The 27,605-nt window shown below is 38.6% G+C and overlaps 1 protein-coding gene across 2 annotated transcripts in view; it reads right to left on the reverse strand.

Moving 5' to 3' along the window:
- The window catches only part of ZBBX (zinc finger B-box domain containing), a 110,986-nt gene that overhangs the window by 20,011 nt on the left and 63,370 nt on the right, over nucleotides 1-27,605 (reverse strand). Inside the window, exons 14-17 of one of the 2 annotated variants that reach the window (XM_059685970.1) lie at nucleotides 21,107-21,417; nucleotides 17,029-17,182; nucleotides 16,095-16,205; nucleotides 9,018-9,275 (exon numbers count right to left, since the gene is read on the reverse strand). In XM_059685970.1, coding sequence (XP_059541953.1) covers nucleotides 9,018-9,275; nucleotides 16,095-16,205; nucleotides 17,029-17,182; nucleotides 21,107-21,417 — 834 coding nt within the window. The remainder of the gene's footprint in view (nucleotides 1-9,017; nucleotides 9,276-16,094; nucleotides 16,206-17,028; nucleotides 17,183-21,106; nucleotides 21,418-27,605) is intronic. The other variant, XM_059685969.1, reaches the window with a different exon arrangement.

Consider the following 27,605-nt stretch of genomic DNA (forward strand, 5'->3'; position numbering starts at 1 on the left):
GCAGAGGTGGTTAGGAGTGATCAGGCCAGCAGGGGAGCAGTTAGGGGTGATCAGGCTGGCAGCAGAGCAGTTAGGGGTGATCAGGCAGGCAGGCAGAGGTGGTTAGGGGCGATCAGGCAGGCAGCCAAAGGGGTTAGGGATGACCAGGCAGGCAGGCAGGCGAGAGGGTAGGAGCTAGCAGTCCCGGATTGCGAGAGGCATGTCTGGCTGCCATTTTAGGCTCCTGTGGGATGGGTCTAAACCGGCAGTTGGACATCCCCCAAGGGGTCCCAGGTTGGAGAAGGTGGAGGATGGGTTGAGGGACTCCCCCTCCCGGGTGCACGAATTTCGTGCACTGGGCCTCTAGTATTATATATAAAAACAAATAATGAATATTATTACTCATTGAAAGGGTTCATATTCCTTATATCAGAACATTTTTAATATGTTGACTTTCACTTACATGGAGCATTCTATTTATTCCCTGAAATTCGATGTTGCTCCAAAGCAAAAAGATTTCCATTCTAGCCCATCATTACCTGGCTGTCTTATCTAGTGAATTTGCTAACTATAAACCCCAAGTAGGCCTTCTACAAGTTAATATCATGTTTGATGGTCAACCAATGAACAGAGGCTCCAATTACATAGGAAGCCACTGACTCACTATTTTACATCACAGACAGCTGGCCACATCTGATAATATCAGGTAGACATTTAGTCTTTCTTGTTTAAAAGAAGGTGATTTCCTCTCTTTAATTGTTTGGTTCAGTTAACTATCTATAAACTCACACAAATGATTGCATGGGAATTAAAGGACCAACAAGGATGTTAAACCACAAGTCAGAATGAGTTTGAAGCAAACAAATCATTTTTAATTATTGAAAAGCACGTGCCTTAAAGTACTTCATTACTGCTACTTTCTCATAATGCATCTTTTCTGATACTTTCCAAATTTCTTTAGGCCATAACATCTGAAACCTGTCAAGGTGCCTTAATAAGTAGGTTATACTGATATGTTGAGCTTATTAAGGAAATTACTGTAGTATTATTTACAAAAATATGTGTGGAGATAATAAGGCATGAGCTATAGCTAACTATAATCCTCAAAGCAGCCTAGAAGAAAACATAGTTGTAGAATAAAAATAGCTTTTAGGTATTTTCCCCTGAAATTTAGACTTACCAAGAGTACCTTATCTTACTGTATGTAGAAAGCACCACCCACTGATTCTTTATACAATTGAACTTTTTTTTTCCCCCAGGACTTACTATGTAGGCACTGCTGAGTTAGCTTGTGTGTGTTTATGTGTGTGTGTGTCCCTACTTCAAACCCCCAGTGGCTTGGCAGGACTCTTAGAATGACATCCAAACTCCTTATTGTAGACAGAAATAAATGTTTTTAAATATAATATTTAATACACATTTGAATTCAAATCCAATCACTGGACAATTTTATGATAGGGCCTATTACTATACCCAGCTTCCATATATAGAAACTGATGCAAAGTGAGATTAAGAAAATAATTTGCCCAGTGTCACAAAGCTAGTAAGGGAGTGTTTTATCTCAGAACCAGCTCCCCCGTCTGGCCCCGCCCCCCCCCCCCCCACCTCCCACCAGCCTGGAGGCTTTGCTGCCCCTTTTCTCCTGATTCAGCAGGAAGCTGTGTCTGCACACAGGCATACCCTGCTGTGCCCACCTCCCCTAAGCCTACTTCTGAAATGGCTCTGATATCAGCTGCAGCAATCTGAATCAGAGGAGAAACACTTTACTTAATGTAGTTATTTTCTGTCTTTTCTTCTCCCTGCTCTTTGGCCAGGTTGTTTGCCACCGAACTTAGGGAAGTGGATGCATCCTAGAGCTAACAGGAAATGGGTCAAGGTTAGCTGCTCACAAACACACAGCTTTCACAGGGAGGTGAGCACATTTACATTTGTATAAGCATCAAATTGTGTAGCTGTGTCTGCATGAGACCAAATCGCAGAAGTTTTACCAGATTGCATCATAAGTGGCAAAATGTGGGTGGAATTTTTCTGCCCATTGATGCTAAACAGAATACAAAACGCTTGTGCAGAATCAGTGAATTTTCTAGAATAGGGCCTGATTTCACTCCAGCATCTGTCACCTCACTGACTGTGGGGTTGATTCAGCTGATGGGCCATCTTCTTCCATCCTCAGTTCTAGGAGAGTGCCTCAAAGCTGTGAACTCATCCAAAACTAATCTCCCCAGATGAAAAGAGAGCTGTGCCGGGGTCAAGTGTGTGTAAGCGATGGCCTCCTGCTCCTGAGCCATAGGCTTGCTTTCATATGTGAAAAATTATGTATTCCAGTGAAAATGCAGGGGTTGGTGTATGAGAAGATGAGAGACACAGGGCAAAAGGGAAGCATGTAAGAATGAAAGTGATAAAGGCAAATAAAAAGCTCAGTGGGCCCTGACTGGTTTGGCTCAGTGGATAGAGTGTCGGCCTGTGGACTGAAGGGTCCCAGGTTTGGTTCCAGTCAAGGACATGTACCTTGGTTGTGGGCACATCCCCAGTAGAAAGTGTGCAGGAGGCAGCTGATCGATGTTTCTAACTCTCTATCCTTCTCCCTTCTCTCTGTAAAAAATCAATAAAATATATTAAAAAATCAAAAAAAAATCTCAGTGGTTAGAAAAACACATACAATAAGACTATTGTTTGTAAGTACTGGATTTCATTTGTAAATAATGGAACTTATCAATCTATCAAAAGAAGAAACCCTTTATTTTCTGATTAAAAACTTATCCCTTTAGACCCAGGTCAGACCAGACATGCTTTATATTACAATTTGCCTTCAGTGTATTACCTCCCAGAAGATTTACATTTGATTTTTAGAAATATAGAGTAAAGCAAATGAAGGGCAGATGGGTAAAGATGAATCATAAACTCTCCTCCCTCAACTTATAAGGAAATAGAAAAAGCAGAAAAATTAAAATAAAATCAGAACAGCCCAGCTGGTGTGGCTCAATGGTTGAACACAGAACCATAAACCAGGAGGTTCCAGGTTCCATTCCTGGTCAGGGCACATGCCGGGATTTGGGGCTAGATCCCTAGTAAGGGACATGCAGGAGATAGCCAATCAATGTTTCTCTCTCATTCATGCTCCATCTCTTTCTCTAAAATCAAAAAAAACATATTTAAATAAAACTGTAAGAGGAACCACACAAAGAAAGGGCTACAAGTTGACATAATAAACTTTGACAAGGGGCAAGCAAAGACATAAACAGAAGATTAATTGAGACGTAGCTGAGTGTTACTGCTGTGCATCCCAACCCCCTTCCCACCCAATGTGCTAATCATAGGAACATGAGAATATCAAAAGTACTGACAAGCAGAGGCAAGTAAATTGTAAACCTACAGGTGTCCCCACAGGGACAGAATGCACTTGAAACCAGGTTCAATGAAAGTTGCCATTTAATACAATTTTTTAAAACGATAAGAGAACCTAGATCCTCCAACAAAGGAGGCTGAGCTCTCCAGTCCTTCATCTATCCTCTCCTGGACTTTGAGCTAGCAGGGTACAGAAGACTGCAATAGTCAACCCACAAGTATATCTCCAAAGAGAAAAGTGACAAATCTCAGTGCAGGTATAAAGCACTTCAAGAAAAATGGATTCTCACTATATTAGAAAAGACAGAGGATATGAGAAAAGCTACCCACAATGAGTATGAGCAAGTAAGATACAAAGAAATGATAGCAACTAGCTATGCAAACAAACAAACCAGAATCCACAAATCCATAGCATGTAAAGAATCCTATCTAATAAAAGAGAAACATGGTAATTAGCGTACGACCGCTACCCTTCCCATTGGCTAATCAGGGCGATATGCAAATTAACTGCCAGCCAAGATGGCGGCCGACAGCCAGGCAGCTGGAAGCGAACATGAGGCTTGCTTGCTTCAGTGATGGAGGACTCCAACGTTTCCCACCTGCCTTGCTGGCCTCTGAGCTTGCAGTTTGAAACATTGTAACAAATATAGAGGCTAAACAAAACCCCAGAAACCAGCTTTCAGCCGGCTGGGATCTCAGAGCTGGAGTTGATACAGTGTTTCGATTATAGAACTGAAACAAACCAGATACCTGCTTTCAGCAGCAGAGGCCTCAGAGCTGGAGACAGAGCTAAAGCTGGCCCAGAATAAAAAAATAAAAAAATAAAAAAAGGAGCAGTTGGGAGCTTCAGTCAGCTGCCAGCCTGAAAACAGCCCTCAGCCCCTCACCCAGACTGGCCAGGCACCCCAGTGGGGACCCCCACCCTGAAGGGTGTGTGACCAGCTGCAAACAGCCATCATCCCCTCACCCAGGCTGGCCAGGCACCCCAGTGGGGACCCCCACCCTGATCCAGGACACCCTTCAGGGCAAACCAGCCAGCCCCCACTCATGCACCAGACCTCTATCCTATATAGTAAAAGGGTAATATGCCTCCCAGCACCGGGATCAGCGGAGCTGAGAGGCCTCCAAGCACCGGGATTAGTGTGACAGGGGGCAGCGCCCAAACCCCCTGATGGCCCTGCGGCTCTGTGTGTGACAGGGGGCGGGGCCACAACCCCCTGATAGGCCCTGCTCTGTGGGTGACAGGGTGTGGTGCCCCAACCCCCTGATGGGCCCTGCTCTGTGCGTGACAGGGGGCAGCGCCCCAACCCCCTAATTGGCCCTGCTCTGTGCGTGACAGGGGGTGGCGCCGCAACCTCCCCATTGACTCTGCCTTGAGTGTGACAGGGGGCGGTGCCCCAACCCCCCAATTGGCCCTGACCTGAGCATGACTGAGGGTGGCATCGCAACCTCCCGATCCGCCCTGCTCTGTGCATGACAGGGGGCGGTGCCCCAACTCCCCAATCGGTCCTGCTCTGAGCCCGACCAGGGGCTGCACCTAGGGATTGGGCCTGCCCTCTGCCACCCGGGAGCAGACCTAAGCCAGCAGGTCGTTATCTCCCTAGGGGTCCCAGACTGTGAGAGGGCATAGGCTGGGCTGAGGGACCTCCCCTCCCCCCCGAGTGCACAAATTTTTGTGCACCAGGCCTCTAGTCATTATAATAAAAGGTTACGTGACTGTTACAATGGAACGGCCATAATGACTGGTCACAATGATGTGCTCTGACCACCAGGGGGCAGAAGCCCAATGCAGGAGCTGTCTCCTGGTGATCAGTGCGCTCCCACAGGGGGAGCACTGCTCAGCCAGAAGCCATCCTCATGGCTGGCGAGCACAGTGGCAGCGACAGGAGCCTCTCCTGCCTCCGGGGCAGCGCTAAGAAGCAGTGAGCAAGCGGGTGGTAAGGAGCGATGGGTCAGGGACTGTGAGGGGGATGTCCACCTGCTGGCTTAGCCCTGATCCCTGGGGGTCCCGGACTGCGAGAGGACGCAGGCTGGGCTGAGGGACTCCCTGCCCCCCAGTGCATGAATATTGTACACTGCGCCTCTCCTTAGTAAATAAAAGACAAATGTGGTAGAAAACAGATCAAGACCATAAGAAAATTCCCATAAGTCTTCTGGCTACAAAAAGTAATAATAACACAATTCTTTAAAAATATGGTTTTACTAGTATTGATTTTAGAGAGAGAGAAAGGGAGAGGTATAGAGAGATAGAAAGGAAACATCCATGAGAGAGAACCATCAATTGGCTGCCTCTTGCATGTCCCCTACTGGGAATCAAGTCCAAAACCTGGGCATGTGCCCTGACCTGGAATCTAACCTGGGACCCCTTGGTTCATGGTTTGACATTCAACCATTGAGCAATATCAACTTGGCAAAAACAATATTTTTAAAAAGAGTAAAACTAGTATCAAAGATAAAACATGGTAGATAGCAAAAAAGGAAAAAATCAAATGTTGATCTGTTTCTGGATTAAATTTTGTACCAGGAAAAAATAAGCTATAAAGAACATCATGACAATTTTTAAAAATTAGATATGCACTATGTATTAGATACTCTTACATAAATGTTAAATTTACAAATTTTTAGTATTTTACTATGGCTGTGTAAGAGAATGTCTTTGTTCATGGGAAATGCACCCCCAATTTTTTTTTTGTAAAAGGATCATGATGTTTATAACTTCCTCTTTAATTGTTTAGGGGGGGAAAAAGAGGTGTGTGTGTGTGTGTGTGTGTGTGTGTGTGTGTGTGTGAGTACCTATGTGCAATGGGGGCAAAAGACAAACAGGTGGTGACTGGATAAAGTATATACCGAAGTTCCTTGCATGATTTTTGCATTCTTGCAAGTTTTCTGTAAGTTTGAAATTATACCAATGTAAAAAATTACTAAAGAAAGTCAAAGCAATTCCTTTAGAGAGCTAATTTATTAAGTTGATCAATAAGGAATAGCCTATAGCCCCCTGAAAACTGTAACTCTGACATAGAAGCTACCCTTGAGAGAATCACAGTAAATTCAAAGAAAGTTTAAAAAAATGGATTAAATAGTTGAAGAAAACATAAGTAAATGCATTGTACAAAGAGGATCCAACATAAACAAAATAGGTTTCTCAGCAGGAGAAAACCAAATGGAACAGAAAAGCAATTTAAATATACAATAGCAGAAAATTTCTCTGAAAATAAAGAGGAACTTATTTTGCAGACAGAAAGAGAACCCTCTATTTTAAGAAAGGCTGGATTATTAAAACTGAAACAATCCTTGTTCAGTTACTGAGTTTCAAAGATATGAATTTTTTTTCAAATATCCAGTGAGAAAATAAGAGAGAGAGAGTGAAGTAAAGAATCAAGGTGACCTCAAACTACTTCAGAGGGGAATTCAGGCCCAGAAAATGATGAGTCAGTATGTACAAGATTTAAGATAAAAGTGATCCAGGGAAATTAGCCTCAGCCAATTTGCCATTCAAATATAAAGGTAGCAGGCATTCTGAAGCATGAAAAACCTCAAGAAATTGAGCTACCATGAGCCCTAATTAGGGGTAAAGCTACTTGACAATCACATTCAAGCAAACAAAATTTAAAAGGAAAACTGTGCTAAGGGATGAACTAGCACATATTTGTAGACAGAAGACTAGAGAAATGTCCAAGTGCAAGGGGAAAAATTGTGATCCACTAATTTCATACTTTAAACAGGCTGCAGGTTCAATTCCAGATCAGGGCACATACCTAAACTGCAGGTTCAGTCCCTGGTCTGGGCATGTATAGGAGGCAGCCAATCATGTTTTTCACTTTCTCTCTCTCTCTCTCTCTCTCTCTCTCTCTCTCTCTCTCTCTCCCCTCTCCTTCTCCCTCTCCCTCTCCCTCTCTCTCTTCCTTCATCTTTCTCCAAAATCAATAAACATTTCCTCAGATGAGGATAAAAAAAAGGCACAAAATTGGGAAGTCATAGCAAAAATGCTGGTACTGATCATTTAATCCATAAGAATTTTCATTAAGAAGAAATAAAAGGATACCTTGAAAAAATGAAAAGTTATAATATCACTATAACAGAGATGTATTCAATGCAATCTATAATTACATGTGGTTAAAAATAAGAAATAAATGAGTTCTTATACTTTATTACTGTCTAAAATAAATCATAAAGAAAAAATGGTCTCAATTGCTGTTTATTTTTACCTTTTTCCTTAATTTTTAAATTTACTGATTGGACCATAAAAATTGGAAATATTCCAAAATGTTAAGTCGAGCTACATGAAATCGCTTTTTGTGATTAAACATTTTTGTGATTTAAAAAACTTATTTGAAATGTACAATATCCTTTAGTTTCAGTTCAACTATTTTTATTATATTGGGTAAATAAATGTATAACTTTAAAAACAATTATGCAGAATATAAGTTTATTTTTAAAAAATTATTACTGTATTTCCTATAATCTATCCTCCTAACTATAAGTTCTTATATGTATGTTTATGATATAAACAGAGAAGTTTAAAATGAAGCTCATAAAATATTAATAATAGTTGTTTTCAGAATAGTAAAATTTTGTGGGGATTTAGGCTTTCTTTTGTATTTCTTTGTATTGCTTGAATTTTTCAAAACCAAGATGTAGCCTTTTTTAGGAAAACAACAAAGTCATTATTCTAAGGTAAATATCACTAAAACAACCAAGGGGGGAGCCATGGGTGGAATCCACAGGCCCAGAGAAGTTTCTGGCCTGCCTCTTAGATTTGCAGCGGCTTCCATCAAACTGAGTGAACAACTTTCTGACGAATATTAAGATTTCCTCCCCTGATGTTTTGTTACTGAACCAGACCTTTGTAAATTCAAGAATGTGGTTATGATTTACTATTCTCCATCCACGGAGGTTTAGGAAGTAGAATGCACAGACATAATTTCTCTTCAAACTGGTCAGCCAACTACTAGCATCGGTCTCAACTGGGTACTTGTTAGACGTGCAGAATCTCGGGCCCGTCCCCAGATAATACAGTGACACAACCTGCATTTTAACAAGATCCCCAGAGGCGCTCTGTAGAAGGTGAAGCTTAAGAAATACTGCTTTAAAACAGCTAACAGCTTAATTCTCCAACAGGGATGTTGGACAGCAGCTTTCATACAGCTTACAGAGATTGGGCAAACTACGGCCCGAGGGCCGGATCCGGCCCGTTTAAAATGAATAAAACTAAAAAAAAAAAAAAAAAAAAAGACCGTACCCTTTTATGTAATGATGTTTACTTTGAATTTATATTAGTTCACACAAACACTCCATCCATGCTTTTGTTCCGGCCCTCTGGTCCAGTTTAAAGAACCATTGTGGCCCTCGAGTCAAAAAGTTTGCCCACCCCTGGATTAGCCACTCACTGGGTTTGCAGAAAGAAGAACAAATTTATTTTTTCTGTCCACATGAAGGTTCTTATGCAAGACAAATATAACTAGGTATCATGTGACCTAAGGGGGGGGACCATCTCTTGTGTGGCTGGCATCCACACACAACATTTTCAGAGTGACCTCAAGTGATATTCAAGAAAATAGACACAGAACTTGGATGGTTAAAAGAGGTAAATTTTGTTTGTTAGCTTGTTTTCTTGGAGCAGGATATGAAGAATCAGGCAGAGGGCAGAGTTAACATTGTCTACAGTGAAAACAACAACAACAACACAGCATTACCTGCAAGATTTCTCAGCCCATTCAATTCCTTTTCCAGACTGTCGAAGGCTTGTTGGTCAGCAGTGTTGTCTGAAAAAGGCTCATTGTGGTCAGTAATATCAATGTGCTCAATTTCTGAAATTTCAGAAGCAGCTCTAGATAAAGATTGAGCCGGGGCACTTCTTGGTGGAGGATAGAAGGAGGAATTACAGTTGGAACTTCTTTTAACAGAGGTGGCAAGTGGTAAATTTGCTGTTGAAGGTCTCTGTGATGTCTTGCCTAAAATGAAAAAAAAATATTTTAATCAACTTCTTTTTAAACTCTGAATGAGTGCTTAAAGATACAAAATACCAGCCCCCTAAACTTAGAGCAGTTCAGTTCATGCAAGAGAGAGTATGAAAAATTAAATTTTAGGTTATCATCCATACTTTGCTAATCCCAAATTACTTTTCCCATGTTATAAAAAATACTTCTCGGTAAATTTTTCATAATTTTTCTATATTCAGAAAAAGATTAGATAATTTTAATATTAACTAAAGCAAAAAATCTGCAGACTAAGTCAATTCCAGACTAGTACAGCACTCAATCTTATATCATCTATCTCCTAGGCAACCGCTGTGCATGTTTCTTAAATTCTAGGACAATACCACACTGTGCCTTGTCAGAGGAAAACAACCCAAGGATAATTATGGTACCACTTCCTAGTGAGCCAATTTTACTTGGTGGCATCTAATTTATTTTTATATTAGAACAAACATGGAGCCCGGCCCTAGTGGCTCATTGGTTGAGTGTCAACCTATGAACCAGGAGCTCACGGTTCAATTCCTGGTCACGGCACATGCTTGGGTTGTGGGCTCGATCCCCAGTGGGTTACATGCAGGAGGCAGCCGATCAATGGTTCTCTCTCATCATTGATGTTTCTATTTCTCTCTCCCTCTCCCTTCCTCTCTTAAAACAATAAAGATACATTTTTAAAAAAGAACAAAGATGAAGACAAAATAGATTAGTATAAATTATTTTAAAAAATGAAAAGTATAGACTTTAAAGAAAGTGAGAACACATCTCTAATTTCCTAAACACGAGTTCACTCTCTGCTGCCTTATGGGGCACTCAGTGGAAAAGTCCCGAAGCACAAATCTAAGTCAGGTTATCACTGTGTTCAACCAGGGCAGGCAGGGCTTGATTTATTTCAAAAGTTGGTTTCATTGGTTTCTTCAACAAGTGTGTCTCTTTCATAGTATGAAGAAAATAATCCCTTCAAATTTTATACTAATACAACATAATTAATTTATACTTTGGCACTGTTCCAAGATTCTTTAATAAAGGGAATTTTCAAGGTACAAATTTAGAAATGCATAGAACTGGTAAAGTTTTAACCATACTGAATCACTGTTCTGATTTAGATAAATATATTTATATTAAGTATAAATGATTTATATTAGAAGATAAGCTTGCATTCCCTTAACACAAATTGGCATTGTGTAAAATATTAAAATCTTTAGAGAAGTGCTATTGTCACTATCATAAAAATTATGATTTGACTGAACATATGCCATATAGCATTATGCCCAATCTATTGACTCAAAGGAAAATGTAAAATTCAGAAGAGAGGCTACAGACAGTTGGCATGTATTAAATATTTAATGACTATTGAGTTATTTTTTAAAATTTACAGATCTACTCTGAATGTAGCTAGTACCCTAAGAAGAATCTTAATGCAGTGGGTAATTATTTAAGCAATTAAAACTGACTAAGGTAAGTCCCAAAGGGCATCAATTTTAATAAACACTTCAGAAATCAATTTTGAAAACACTTTTTGTTGGAATAAAATTATGAATAAATTAAAACAAGATCCTGACCTTTTGTGTCTATTTGTGTTTGGGGACTATTCTAGAAAAAAATATCTGACAAAAATTTGCCTATGTTTTAAGAAAAATAAATGTAGATATCCCTAAGAATTATTTTAATGGCAAGAATTTAAAAATGATTTGCCCTTTTACCTATAATATGTAACGAACCAATATTTTATCCATAGCCATCTATAAAAGCAAATTTGCCATTCATTCCTGCATAATGAAGCAGTGATAGGAACAAAAATAGAAGCACAGGTCAGTGCATGTAACAACAATTCACCTACATAAATCAAAAGTTCTAGATCTATTGGTGCTCTTGTTCCAGCATCAAGAAGGGTTAAGCAATCTGGAGAAGGGGGCTTTGTATAACTTAAAGAGTGCAGAGACGAAATATAATTTTGAAAGGCATTTGGGGGTCAGAGGAGCTTAGCTAAAAGGAATTGTCTCAGGACCCCATGCTTTTTATTAACACAAATTGTCCTGAGGCGAGGCAGAGATATACACATCAAAGGGTCAGCGTTTCCTATACAGAGGCATTGTCTGATTGGGGGAAATTAGCCTACAGCTGCTCAGGTGTTTGGCAAGTAGGAGGCAATAACATGTAGATTAAAATGCCCTGAGCTGTCTGGCAGCAAGCAATCCATCCCTTTTCAGGTTTGGGGAAAAGCCATCAGCCATTCCCAACAGGTGACAACATATGTGACTCAGCCCTTATTGAGTCCCCCAGTTCCATCAACCTTTCAATGAAACTCTTAGAATTATGACATGCTGGAATTGGCTTCCGGCATAGGTCTATGGGAAAACCACACCCATCTATCTGTATTGTGCTAGGTTTCAGTCAAGTAAAATTTAAAGGGGTTTAGAATGCTTATGAAAATAAAACAAACAAAAGATTTATTAACAAGAACTGGACTTCTGCCAACACAGATAGATATGAGGTGAAAACATTTTGACATAACGTAGATGTCCTTTAGAAAATTCAGGAGAGTACAAATACTTTCCAAACTCTTACAACAACATCTGGTTGCCACAATACTTGAGGGCAATTGAACCCAATTGAGAAAAAAATAAAAGTATACCAGAAATGAATCAGACTTATGCTTAGCACACAGCAAGGAGACAGACCATCTTTCTTAATGAAAATACATTCAAAATGCAATTTAGAGTAACCAACATGCAGAGACAGAAGATGCTCTAATTTGGTCCTTGACTTTAGTCATTTATTTTATTCATGTAGGTGGGTATGTCATTCTCTTTCATGTTTATTGTATAAGCTTATTAATGTTATTGGTAGGGTTAAGATTTGAGACACAGTTAAGGCTGGCATTAATGAAAAATGCCACTATTGCAGGGATCATTCCATACTTTTTCACCGTCCAGTTGGTAGATTATAAATATAAGAAATTACTTTAGGAGTAATTTGTGCCATCACTGGCAATGTAATCTTGGGAAATTATAGATTAACACTGATCACAGTTAGACTCTAAATATAACACATGAAATCACCCTTGGTATTAGCTGAAGAATATATGTTCTATGATTACTAATGAGACAACGCCAAATATTGGAAAGATAAAATTGAAGGATGCCTTTGGGTTATATTAATGGGCACAAGAATGCCGATAGGAGTATGAAAATATGAATCACTCACTGAATAACAACAATAGTCATGGTTGCTATTCTAATTACAAATTAGAATTGATGAAGCATCATCAGGGCAACATGGTTTTTGCACAGTGTTTCAGTAACAATTTCTATTCTGGTCATAAGACCCAATATTTCATTCTTGAACAAAGGTTGCAAAACATTATTGTCTATTGATATTCTTGCTCAACTGTGTAAGTTACTGAGAATTTGTACATAAAACATAGAAATATGTTTTCCAGCAGTTCTTGAATCACATATGGATATTTTATTCAGCAGCATGGTTTAGTGGAAAAATGCTAAACTGGGAAGCAAGAACCTGTCTCGTCTCCCAGAATTAGAAATCAGCTTCTGACCTGAGACATGAAAATTCATATCTTGCCAGTAAAATTAAGGAGTTGGACAGAATAATGTCTTAAATCCCTTCCAACTCTGAGAACTTATAAATTCACGCCCTATCCAATTCAATTACAAAATCATGTGTCAAATCCTAAAACTACTAGGCACTGTGTCAGGATCCAGGTTATTCATAAGTGAATCAGACATTGCCCCACCCTCAAGTTGCACTTCAGACTAACAGACAGTCCTACACTCCAGCTTCCCTCAGTCAGAAGCACTGCCTAAGTGCTTACAATGACCCAGGGTCTGTTCCATCACTGAAGATGCACCAATGAACGGGACAGGCTAGGTGCTTGCTTTTTATTTCCCAACTGTGGGTAGGATCAGCAGAAAATATACAAGTAAATGAAAATAATTTCATTTAGTGATAGGTTCTATGAGGAAGATAAAGGAAGGTAAATGTGATTAAGGGACTCAAGAGACCAGCATTAAATAGATGGGGTGGTCTGAGAAGGCCTCTCTCTAAGGAGGCAGCCTCTGGGCTGAGACTGAATAATGGAAAAGAATCAATCATATGAATGAGGATATGAAGATGGAGATGAAGGCTTCAGAGCATCCTGGGTCAGAGGGAAGAGCACCGTTTAAAGCGAAGACATAAGGTAAAAGTGTGGCTTGTCTAAGAAAAGAAAGGAAGCCAGTGGAGCTGCAATGTGGGAGAAGCTGCAGTTAGAAAAGACGGGCAGGGCCAATACAGGTGCTGCTGTGTGAGGCACTGCAAGGAATATGATTTTTTTCAATCTTCTCTAAGAGGATATGGGATGCTTTTAAGCAGAAAGATTGACATGATACAATCTATGACTTAAATTTATGGGAAATACGATCCACTCCCTATAAATTATAAATAATTTTATGACAACAAATATGAATAATTCATTCACTGACTATAAGTAGTAGAATTTGATGGAAATTAATCATAGCTTTATGAAAAGGCAAAAGTGAATTTTGGGGAGACAAGAAAGAGGTGATGAACAACTGGCTTGGGTTCATCTTGAGCAGATAGAAGTGGTTAGATTTGAGCTGAAAACAGCAGAATCTACAGATAAGTAGGATGTGATGAGTAAGAGTCAAGAAGATTCTCTGGGCTCAGACTTAGCAATGTTTGGATGGTGGTACCATTTACAGAGACAGAAAGATGGGTTGGGAGAGGACTAGGAGTAGGTTTTAGGAGGAGGTGGGTAGAATCAATGGACTTGCTGGTACACACACATATCTCTCATAACTATCGTGTTTTACATTCACAAATCTAAAAAATCTTGCAGAAATAGGAATTACTTTATACACTGGCATCAGTTCAGAATGTAAGACTTCCACAAGTTATGGCATAGCCAAGAAAATTTTGTTTTACCTAAGGCCATTGATAAAGCCATTTTTGTCTCCATAAAGCCATTTCTCTATGCTCCTAACTGGTGAATCTTATGAATTCTTCAATCTTTGGTTGAAATGTCATTTTGTCTCAAATACCTTGCAGATCTACACTTTTCAGTGTCAAAACAATTATTTTACCATTGCCATGCCTAAAAGACTGCACAGGTACCTACCTCTATTATAACTATTATTAATTACACTTTAATCCCCAAAAGGATGTCACTCACAGTCTTTTTATAAAACATAGAGATGATGTAATTGATGCTTACATATCTATATAGCAGTTTTCTCAATATATGATTTTGGACAACTATATTAGTATAACTTGGAGTTGTCGATAAAATAAATGCAAATTCCTGGAGCTTATTTTAGCCCAAATGAATCAGAATCACTAGGAGTGAGGTGAGGAGAGTCGTATTACAATAGGTCTCCCCCATGATTCTGCTCCCACTGACATCTGAGAACCACTATGCTAGACTCAGCTCTGGGGCCACGGTAAGGAGGGCCATTTCATATCACCTGTGTCTGGTAGTGCTTGGCCTGAAGTCGGTGCTCTCACAGATGTTTTAATAGTAAATTATTGATTTCAACTGACCATTCCAAATGGATATTTAAAGGCATTTGGGTAATTATGTATGAAGATTTGTCTTAGGAACAAGTTTCTCAGAGCATGCTGCATGTGAATTTGTGTTCATCAATATACTGTGACTTAGAACATTTCCTTTGACTGACTCAGAAGGAAGCAACCAGAATTTTTGAAGATGATCTAGATTCTGATATGAGTATGGGTACCTAACAATAGAGCCAAAAAATCTTTGTCATAAATGGATGATTTTTGCACTCAAAATATCTCATGTCTGACAGTTTCATAACATAAATGCATAAGGAAAATATCTAATCTAGCCAAGGAGCTTTAATCATAGGATTAGGGCAAGGGAGACATAAAAGTCTTACATATCTGTACAAATTATATGTAATTAAATTTCTGGTTTTAAGATGGCTTTCAGACAAAGGCAAAAAGCCCCTTTTTTCAAGTGTCCCTCCTAAATTGTTCAGGGAACCTTACTGATGCATCCTTTATCCCCTAGTCCTGCCCAGTGCTAACATAGTCAACACATCTGTGTTGAATTGCCTTAATTCATCAGTTATCTACTGCAAATTCACATAAAATTTGGCATAAATCAAACTTACTTTAGCAGGTATTATTGGATAACAACAATGAACTAATAATACTATTGATTGGAATAATGTCAAAATTCTCTACGAAAATATTGCAACACACATTCAACATGTCAAAAGAAAATCTTGCAATTATTTAGGTTAGAGAATAGAGTAAGTGAACTAAATCAATAGCCCCAGGTTAACACCCTCAACATTAGGTTTAGAATGGAGGTATCTCAGCAATAATCTTAGCCTAAACCATTCATTATGTAAATGGCTATATTTGACCATCATATAAGCCAAGTGGAGAAGTACACAAAACCCAGTATGAATACAGTTTTCCTCAGAGCATAATGAAACTGAGTAGGTAAGGATTGTCCAAAGTATACACCATATCCTGAGCTACATTTTTAGAACATTATGCTCCAATACATCGCTACAGCAAATAACTAAGGTTGCAACTCAGTTTGTTTGTGTGTGTATGGGTTTGACAGGAATAATGACGACTCTAGGTTTTTTGGTTTGGGGAGAAAAGTATATGACAGTTAGTTAAAATGACTAAGTTTAAATTATAACACTGCAAAAATTAATTTTCAGGTGACTAGTAAACTGCTAAAACAAACTAATAGCGTGAATCACCAACATGTCACTGTCTAGTATGTACAGTTCATCTCACCCATCTTTTGCTGTGTTCTTCTTGATGATGGGTTCTGGCCACTCTGCACAGCACCCGAAGCAACTGCACTGTTAGGACTTATGCTCTGGTCTGGGATCCAGTCTCTGTCTCCTTAAACAGAAAAATGGTACAATTATATACATTGAAAAGGAGAAAAATTCATGCTGTTGCTTTATTTCTTTTTCTTTGTTATTAGCATTGAATTTATTGGGGTGAAATTGGTTAATAAAACTATATTATCTTACTGGATAATATTTGGCTAAAGAAGGAACATTTATAACAGTTTGGTATATATTATGAAAGACAAAATCTCATAATTACACAATAAAAACCATTAGGTTCACATAGCTTAATAAAGAGAAAAAAGTAAACTCTAAATTGCAAAGATATTATACATGTTTGAAGAGAAACAAATATTTTAAGAATTATTTAACAATATTACATAAAGCATAATTGTTTGTATGTGAATAAACACATTTGCATACAGAGGAATCTTAAGAACTCACGTGAAACCAAAATCTAGTTTTAAAAGAAAATTATAGATATGTCTCAGAAATCGCACAGATCCTGAGATTTTGGGATTTTCCTTTAAGCTGACATTTAAGAATCATCATATAATGCTTGCTAGTTAATAAATTGATTCAAAAGATTTATATTTCATAGTTTATTAAGGGACACATTTCTAAATTCTAAAAATAATCTCTCCCCAGTCTCATAATAGTCGTGTTATCTCTCATTCTGATAGCTGTCTTCAATATAAATATGTGGCAACTCACACGGGACTAATAATTTCAGCTAGAGAAGAATATAATGATTGTATTCGTTGAACAGAATTGCCCAATATTTCCTAAGATGAGGATGGACTGCTTTAAAAAATGTGTTAGAAAATTGTTAGACTGGTCAATAGGCCAACTGATCTCATGTCTGAATTTACCTGCAATTGTTACCTTAGTACCGGAAGATCTGCATTCCAAACTATGAGAAGGCAGCGAGTTGAGTCTTTCGTTTTTATCAGAAACAAAGAATCGTTCAAGTCCTTGATATTTTTCAGTAATAGGCTTATTTCTGAGGGCTATTTCTTGTAACAACTAGGAAAAAATATTCAACAAAATTAAGTTATTTATCTCATCAACACAAAGCAGCACATTCATTCATTGAGTACCTACTATGTTCTTGGGATGGATTCTGCCCTCCTCAAGTTTAATTTCTAGTAAAGGAGACATAAATAATAGCATTTTATATATAATAAGTTTTGAGAAATGTATAAACCACAATTACAGTAATTATCTGAAAGTTGCCATCAAACCAAGGAGTACAGAAGTTCATGAAACAAAATTTTCCTTTCTCCTTTCTTTCCTTTATTTTTTTCCCCTCAATGTCATTGCACACCATTATATGGAAAACAGGATCTCTCTCATATGCTGTGCTTTTTGAACTAGTGCCTTTTTCTAAACATAATATCATTTCAAAGATGAAATGTAAAAGGGAATAAATATGATCAGACCATGGTCATAGACAAAGTCCAAGTTAACAAAATATTCATCATGAAGCAATTAGGAAACTGAGGCAGGAACAAGCTAGGTAATTTGAGTTTATATAGCTCAAAAGTAGCAGACCTAGGTTCTGAATATAAGTCTATCTCATTTGATGCCTAGACTTACTCTATCACTCTATAAACTCAGTTTTTATATGCTTTCATCCTAAGGAAGAGTACAAGTGAGATTAAAGAGTACATGAGCCCTAACAGGTTTGGCTCAGTGGATAGAGTGTCAGCCTGCAGACTGATGGGTCCCAGGTTTGATTCTGGTCAAGGGCATGTACCTTGGTTGCGGGCACATCCCCAGCTGGGGGTGTGCAGGAAGCAGCTGATCGATGTTGCTCTCTCATTAATGTTTCTAACTATCTATCCCTTTCCCTTCCTCTCTGTAAAAAAAAAAATCAATAAAATATATGCACTTTTTTAAAAAAAAGTACATTGAGTCTAGTAGGAAACAGATTAGAGATTTGAAGTGAGAGCTCCAGATGGGCTTACAATATATCAGAGTGGCTATCAGTATTTTAAAAGTTCCCTAATAGATCTAATGAATGCCCTAATGTGGTCTGTTCAAGCTGGTAACCAACACAAAAGGAATTATTATAACTTGATTCAAATACATAAATCATACAAATGCTAAAATGTACAAAACCAAGTAGTGACCAATAAATCATCTCATTCAAAGATAAGTCCAAGTCCACTCTACTCATATCTTCACTGGTTCCCCCAGACAGTGAAACCAGTCTACAGAACCCCTTCAGCCGTAGTGGAGTTCATGTTTGGATTAGACAATTACAAATCTAGAAAGTTTTTTAAAAGCTTGGTCGGCAGAACAATGAAAGTATGTTTGTTCTTCCCAAACTCACAAAGTTAATTTGGTTGTTTCAGAACCAGACCAAGAGCTCCTGACTAGACCACGTTCTTCCCGGCACCTGACTTTATCTCACTGCTGCTGCTCTACAACTAGTACTTAATCTCATCAGTGGTCCCAGCTTTATAAATAACTCAGTTTCTGGAAACTGAAGTGCAAAATGAACTGCCATACAGTCAATTTCAAAGTCAAGTAATGCCACTACTAAAAATTGCCCCTATTGCTTATGCTTGAATTTTCCACTGGAGCACAACAAATGTCCAAGTAGTTTCTGCTCAGGGAATGGCTTTTACTAGGGCAGGAGGAGCATAAAAACAGTTCCTGTAGTCTTTAGTAGATTATAAAGCACTGTTCTCTATGATGCAACCATTTAACACTTTTTTCTTTTACAATCCTATATAATAAAAGGCTAATATGCAAATCGACTGACAGGCAGAATGACTGGTTGCTATGACACGCACTGACCACCAGGGAGCAGACGCTCAGCACAGGAGCTGCCCCCTGGTGGTCAGTGCACTTCCACAGGGGGAGCGCCACTCAGCCAGAAGCTGGGTTCACAGCTGGCAAGTGCAGTGGCGGTGGTGTGAGACTCTCCCACCTCCGGGGCAGCACTAAGGATGTCTGACTGATGGCTTAGCCCCACTCCCCTAAGCCGTCAGTCGGACATCCCCTGAGGGCTCCCGAACTGTGAGAGGATACAGGCTGGGCTGAGGGACGCCCCCCTCCCCAGTGCTCAATTTTCATACACTGGGCCTCTAGTAGTACCATAAGAGATCAAAATATAATTAGTAGCTTTTTCAACATTTAAATTTTAATTATTAAATGCTTTAAATATATAGATATGTAAAACACATGATTCAACTTGAATACACAATTTAATATCAGTAATTTAAAGATTTGCTTCAGATTTACCTTTTTTATTTGTCCAGCTTTGTGGAGATATAATGAACATATAACTGAATTACATTTTATTTTATTTCATTTTATTATTGACATTATTATACATGACCCTCTGTGCCCACCTCCACCCAATCCCACCCCTTCCCTCTGGCTGTTGTCTGTGTCTATGGGTTATGTCTATATGTTCTTTGGCTAATCCCCTTCACCTTCTTTCATCCAGTCCCTTTTCTCCCCTTCCCCTCTGACAGCTGTCAGTCTGTTCCATGTATTCATGCCTCTGTTTCTATTTTGTCCATCAGTTTATTTTATTCACTAGATTCCACCTATAAGAAATTCCTATATCACAATATATATTAATCTTTATAAATTAATTGTATTATTTCATTGAAGTTGACATTCTCTTTTCTAATTATATTTTAATATTATTAGATTTGAGTGTATCCATAAAAAGTTACATATTGTAAATGTTTCCAAAAGTGCTATCAAACTCTATGTACCCTTTTACATTTCCATTTTTCATCATATTTTTGAGATGTATCCATGTTAATAAAAATAGTTCTATTTTATTTATTTTAACAGAAGGCCATGTCTCCTGCGAGGGCAAAGGTCCGCCAGGCCTATGCCCAGTGTAAAAGCACTGGGTTTCTTTGCTCAGGATTCCTCTCCTCTAACACAGCACATGCATGTGCAGGTGTCACCAGCCCTCTTCCTGATGGGCTGGGGAAAATGGTCAGTTTGGTTCTGGTTTGTGCTGTTTGCACAAATTCAATCTATCACCAATTGTTTTCTTCACTGGAAGAGGGGAGAGAATGGGTCTCCTGGCAAAGCCCTTCAGAGACCGCGCAGACTTTTAGGGATCTAAGGCTTTGCAGAGGTCTCGGTTCCAGTTTGCCACGTTAAAAAGGGACAAAGTGGGCACAGAAATCCAATCTCCAAACAGAAGTAGCAGCAGCTCAATATCCGGTCCGAATTTTTGGTACCACCTTCAGTTTAGGCACCATAGAGATTCATTTCCAATGACTTTAAAGGGCTGTCAAAATGCTGGACTTGCCCATTTCCAAAGAATTTAACATTTGTCTTGCTCAATTTCCCAAGAGGTTATTATTAATAATCACTATTACCTAACACTTTTAGTATGTAGGACAGAGATTTAAATATAGTTTTAAAATTTGGTGGTAATGCAATAATTATTGCCAATAACTACTTTACCATTTTTCCTAAGGAGAAACACAAACTTCACCCCTGTTTCTTTATTAACCATGTTCCTGACAGATACCTTTAGCTCCTATACTTACATTAAGCCACAAAAACTGACTTTATCTACATATATGCCTTTATTTCATTTTAGCCAGTGACTATACAGTAAAAATCTAGAAAGGATTTATTATACTAAAATATTCATAACAAAAAATTTCATTTAGAAAGGTAACAGCACTATAAATACGGTGCATGAGATAGGCCTTAAAGTTTTATTTGTTATAGAAGCCATTTATTATCATGGCATTTACCATATTAGAGATGTCCTGTAAGTCATTAACATTCTTTCCCATATAACTCAATTCTTTCCCATATAACTCGTGATAATATATGGTAGTACATTTTAACTTCAACTGGAGGAAACATTTAAGAATGTATTGTGTGAGTATAAAATTTTCTTACGATGTTTCTTATAAAAATTTTAATATAACAAACATAATAGAAATTTACCAGTGGTGACTCTGTAGTTTTTGAATCTTCCAAGTTTGGCCTCTCCAGAAAGTTGCTAAATTCCAAGGATTCTTTGATGTCTTGAGACAATTTCTCCTTAATGGAAGGTGTTTCTAAATCTACAGTTGGAAAAGAATCCTTGTTTGCAAATGATATGCAGGAATTATTCAGAGTTTGGTTACATTCCATATCAATTGTACTTTTCTCTTTGAAATGTCTTTCAGAAAAGCTGCTTTCCCCTAATTTTTCAACAGCAGAAGAATATACATCAGGATCCACATTGTTGCCAAATTTTTTATTTGAAGTTCCTGCTGTTGAAAACACACATTTATAAAAGTTAAATAAATAAATATAAACAAATACATTGATTAATCTGTTCATAAACCAAATGTTCTGTGATGTAAACCTGTATCAATAAACCCTACTTTATCAATGTTTCTTTACTGAGTTCTCAGTGTTAAGATACTATTATGCTGTTTTTGTTCCTAAATGATAATCATGATTTACTTAGGCATTCAAACCTTAATGAGCTAGAGACTAATGGAGTGAGGCAAGATTTTATTTTGTAATGAAATCTTGAAATTGATGCAAATTTTTATTCAGCCTTTGGTTCAATTCCCACTTGCCTACCTCCTCTCCCACTCAAGTTTTACAACAGCAATTTATGAGAAATAATGCAGAGGGAGTCTTATTTCCACATTTCACCTCTTTTCCACAGCATGCTAGTGATGAGGAGAAGGCAAAAAGAAATCTGCCAGATAAATGAGCAGCAGTTAGAGGCATAGAAAATGTTTAAGCTGGGACACCTGCTTCTGGAAAGCTACAATATGAGCAAGATTTTATGAGTCACCACCTCATCATGTCTGCTTTTAACATATCACTTGGTTTTGAGATTATTGGTTTCAACCTGGTTTCACAATGGATTCATCTGAAGGTGCTCTTTAAAATTGTCAGTGTGGGGGCCTGACCCCAAACCAACTGAATCAAACACTGGGAGTCGGACTGGAGCACTGCACTGTCTTTGTTTGTTGGTTTATTTTCCTCTACAAGTTCTCCAGGTGATTATAATGTGCAGCTCGGGTTGTGAACATTGGTCTATATTTTCTGAGGAATTAAAATCATTTAACAATTTTTGCACCACATTGCTTTCATTTTACATATATTTTCCAGAATGAATACAGCTTCATCTGATTATCCCTTATTAGCTTTCTAATATAAACAGCTTATCTCTATAAATATACTGTGTAAAACAGTAGGGGCTATGACTGAAATAATCTCCAGTGATGTAAATTCTGTCTTGCAGCCCAAAGGACTTGTTGCAATCAATGTTGATATAGCTCAGCTATTACATGTAGTATTTACTTAGAACTTTCACATCCAACAACTATCACCTCAAATTGCACAAATACTATCAGAAATGCAATAATGTGTATGTCATAGAAATGTTTTAATAAGAAAAACTTTATAAAGGCTATTCAATTTAATGAAACTTCCACAATAATGCTGTATTTTCCTTCTACACTTAAATAGAAGTTATCTGATTTTTTTCCTGTAGAAACACATGAAATTTGTTATATGGAAATGTCTGCAATTAATCTCTATGATATTCACCTAAGGTGGCAAAATTTCATTATTAGGATCTTTTGTTGTTGAAAATGAGACAAAACATCCATTTATGAATGTTTAAAACGTGATACAGAATGTACAGGTATGGTTTAATTTACTCTATTCATTGGAAGCCCTGTTAAGTCATAAAAATTAAATACCTTGGTTCAATATTCATAAATCAATTTAATTTATCACATCAATAGGTTAAAGAAGAAAAATCAAAGGATGATGTCAATAGATGCAGAAAACATGACAAAATCCAACACCCACTTATGATAAAAAACTCTCAGCAAACTAGGAATAAAGGGAAATTCTCAATCTGATAAAGGCTACAGAAAAAAACCACAAATGCGCACACACACACACACACACACACACAAAACTATAGTTCACATTATACTTAATGATGAGAAACTAAAAGCTTTACTCATAAGATGAGAAATAAGGCCAGGTTTTACCCTCTTACCAATACTTTTTCAACATTGAGCTGCAAAACCTAGCTACCCAGTAAAACACGAAAAGGGAATAAAATAAATGCAGATTCAGAAGAAATGAATTTGATATTGTTCACAGATAATATGATTGTCTACATACAACGTCCAAAAGAATTAAAAAAACCCTCCTATAACTAGTTATTGAAAGATTGCAGTACACAAACTAAACATACAAGTCAATCACTTTTCTATATACCAATATAAACAAGTAAAATTTGAAATTAACATAATAGCATTTACATTAGCAAACAAAAATGAAATACTTAGGTATAAATCTAACAAACTATGCACAGATCTATAGGAGTAATACTAGAAATATCTGATTAAAGAACTCAAAGACTAAATAAATATATAGTCCATGTTCATGGATAGGAAGCTTCAATATCATCAAGATGTCAGGTTTTCCCAACTTGATCCATAGACACCATGAAATCTCAATCAAAATATCAGCAAATTATTTTGTGGCTATAGATAAATTGATTCTAAAATTTATATTAATGCCGGGAGCTGGTCCATCCTTGCTGTTTCAAGGGACCTGGCATATATAGCATACGGTTCTTAATATGTTTGCTCACCTTCTTGGCGCTGTGTTTTAACCAAGGTCACCTCTCCAAGAAAGGTTGAATCCCCAGGTAGGGATTGTCCCCTGAAGTTAGGGAGGGAATAAAACCCCCCAACTAAGTGCCAGGCGGGTAATTAATCCCTTTAACTACGAACAATCATGCTTAAACTACATAATCTTTTCTCCCTGGAATGGAGATAAGAAACGCCCTAACCTTTGTAATAGAGATTGATAGGATTGAATCAACTGGTATAAATACAGTTGTAACAAGACAGAAACTCACACAGAACTCAGAACACAGAACTTCAGACAGAACTCAGAACTCAGAACACAGAACTAAGGACACAGGGCTTGGAAGACAGGACCAAGAGAGACAGAGCCTAGGCACAGAACCTACACAGAACGTTCTCTAGAGACAGAAGAACTTCGCTGGCGAGAGCATGCCGGAGGATCCTGGACAGGGACTGGCCTCGGAGCCTGGAGGTGGAGCCTGGCGAGAGAGCATGGCAGGGATCCTGGACTGAACCTGACTGCGGAGATTGGCAGGAGAGCCTGACTAGAACCTGGCTACTGAACCTGGCTAGAGGAACCTGGCTATGATGATCACCCGAAGGCTGCCTCCGTGTCATTCCATCTTCGCCGACTCCGTCCACACCTTTGGGGACCCCTGGACCCGCTGGGGTTGGACCCCGGCATCTGGCGCCCGAACAGGGTTCCCCTAGGTAAGCGCCCCGCACTCGGGACGGATAGGACTCCACCGTAGGAAGAGGGTGGATAGTCTTCACCGACTCCGTCCACACCTTTGGGAACCCCTGGAAAAGGATTCCCCTAGGTAAGCCCCCCCCATTGAGAACCCCCACACTCGGGACGGATAGGACTCCACCAGGGTGCTACAGACCCCCCTATAGAGGATAAGTAGGGTAAGAAGGTGGATAGTACAGAACTTAGATTGAGAAGATGTGCCATACTGAGTCCAAAGAAAGAAGACTCTGTATTGATCCTTAGATTGAGAAGATGTGCCATACTGAGTCCAAAGAAAGAAGACTCTGTATTGATCTTTAGATTAAGAAGATGTGCCATACTGAGTCTAAAGAAAAAAGACTCTGTATTGATCTTTTAACATATGTGCTTGCTAGCAGAGGAATTAAGGTTACTCCCAGTCAGACAGAACGTTTTATACAAGAAATACGTCCATGCTTTTCTGAGGAAGGAAAGGTGCCGGAAAGGTAAATGTAGAGGCATGGGAGAAGGTAGGCCCAAGGAGCCTTATCCTTAACCCCACTGCAGCCTTTCCACCCCGGGAAAGTGCAGGATTGGCAAGCTCTCCCTGGGGTGATAGATCAGGACTCAGGTAATAGCAGAAAGCGCCAATCCTACTCTTAAAATGGATACAAGAGAGCGTTTCAGGTTTTTCTTTTTAATGCTTGCTTTTAAAAAATAAAAAAGGGGGAATTTGCCGGGAGCCGGTCCATCCTTGCTGTTTCAAGGGACCTGGCATATATGGCATACGTTTCTTAATATGTTTGCTCACCTTCTTGGCACTGTGTTTTAACCAAGGTCACCTCTCCGAGAAAGGTTGAATCCCCAGGTAGGGATTTTCCCCTGAAGTTAGGGAGGGAATAAAACCCCTCAACTAAGTGCCAGGCGGGTAATTAATCCCTTTAACTACAAACAATCATGCTTAAACTACATAATCTTTTCTCCCTGGAATGGAGATAAGAAACGCCCTAACCTTTGTAATAGAGATTGATAGGATTGAATCAACTGGTATAAATACAGTTGTAACAAGACAGAAACACTCAGAACTTAGAACACAGAATTCAGAAGACAGAATTTAGAACACAGAACTTGGAGCACAGGACTTGGAAGACGGGACCAAGGGAGACAGAGACTAGGCACAGAACCTACACAGAACGTTCTCTAGAGACAGAAGAACTTTGCTGGAGAGAGCATGCCGGAGGATCCTGGACAGGGACTGGCCTCGGAGCCTGGAGGTGGAGCCTGGCGAGAGAACATGGTAGGGGATCCTGGACTGAACCTGACTACAGAAATATGTCAAGAGAACCTGACTAGAACCTGGTGACCGAACCTGGCTGGAGATCCTAAGCAGAACCTCTCTGGAGATCCAGACCAGAACTTGGCTGGAGATCCTGGCTAGAGATCCTGGCTAGGCTGCTGATCAACTGAATGCTGTCTCCGTGTCCTTCCTTCTTCGCCGACTCCGTCTATGCCTTTGGGAACCCCTGGACCTGCTGGGGTTGGACCCCGGCATATTAAGAGGCAAAAGACCCAGAATAAGCAACACAATATTGATGGAGTAGAAAAAGTCAGAAAACTGATGTTATCCAACTTCAATAATTATGATACAACTATACAATAAAGACAATGTGGTATTAGCAAAAGTATAAAAAAATTGATCAATGGAGCAGACTAGAGAATCTATAAATAGACCCACATAAATATAGTCAGCTGATATTTGACAAAAGAGCAAAGACAATACAACGGAGAAAAGACTGTCTTTTCAACAAACAGGGCTGGAACAACTAGACCTCTGCATGCCCCAAAAGTCAATCTGAACACAGACCTTACACCCTTCACAAAAATTTACTCAGAATGAGTGATAGACCTAAATGTAAAATGCAAAATTATAAAACTCCTAGAACACTGGAGAAAATGTAAGTTATATTGGGTATCATGATGACTTCCTCAAATACAATACCAAGCAGATTCCCTGAAAGAATTACTTGATAAGCTGGACTTTATTAAAATTAACAATGTCTGTTGTATGAAAGACACTGCCAGGAGAGTAAGAGGACAAGCCACAGACTTGGAGAAATATTTGTAAAATATGTTTCTAGTAAAGTACTGTTATCCAAAATAACAAAAGAAATCTTAAGAAAATGTGAAACCCAACTGAAAAAATGGGCTAACACCTTAGCAGACACTTCATCAAAGAAGATATATTGATGGAAAATAAGTATTGATGAAAAGATGTTCAACATCATAAGCCATTAGAAAATTGAAGATACAAACAATAATGAAATACCACTACACAATTATTAGAATGGCAAAAATTTGAAACACTGGCAACACCAAATGCTGATGAAGATGTGGAGAACAGGAACCATCATTCATTGCAGGTGGGAATGCAAAATGGTACAGCCACTTTGGAAGACAGTTTGGTGATTTCTTACAAAACAAAATATACACGTAACATGTGATCCAACAATCAAATCCCTTGAGTATTATTACCCAAATGAGCTGAAAATGTAGGTCCAAACAAAAACCCACACATAGATATATATAACAACTTTACTCATAATTGCCAAAACATGGAACTGATCAAGCTATTTTTCAATAAGTGAATGTATAAATTAATTGTGGTACATTCAGACAATGGAACTTCAGCACTAAAAAGAAATGAGCTATCAAGCCATGTACAAAAAATAGAGGCACCTTTAAATGCATAATACTAAGTGAAAGAAGCCAATTTGAAAAGACTGCATACTATATGATTCCAGCTCTATGACTTTCTAGAAAAGGCAAAACTATGGAGACAGTAAAAAGATTAGTGGTGCCCAGGGGTTAGGAAGAAGGGAGATATAAGAAATCAGAGCGCAGAGGATTTTCAGAGCAGTAAAACTATTTTGTATAAAATATAATACTGGACACATGTCATTATACATTTGTCCAAACCCACAGAATGTACAACCAAGAGTGAACCCTAACATAAACTATGAATTTGGGGTGGCAACAATGTGTCCATCTATGGTTGTTGACTTGACAACGTACTATTCTGGTGTGAGATGTTAATAGTGGGAGAAGTAATGAGTTT

This window comes from Myotis daubentonii, chromosome 3, assembly GCF_963259705.1.
Source record: "Myotis daubentonii chromosome 3, mMyoDau2.1, whole genome shotgun sequence".
In the NCBI taxonomy this organism is placed as follows: domain Eukaryota; kingdom Metazoa; phylum Chordata; class Mammalia; order Chiroptera; family Vespertilionidae; genus Myotis; species Myotis daubentonii.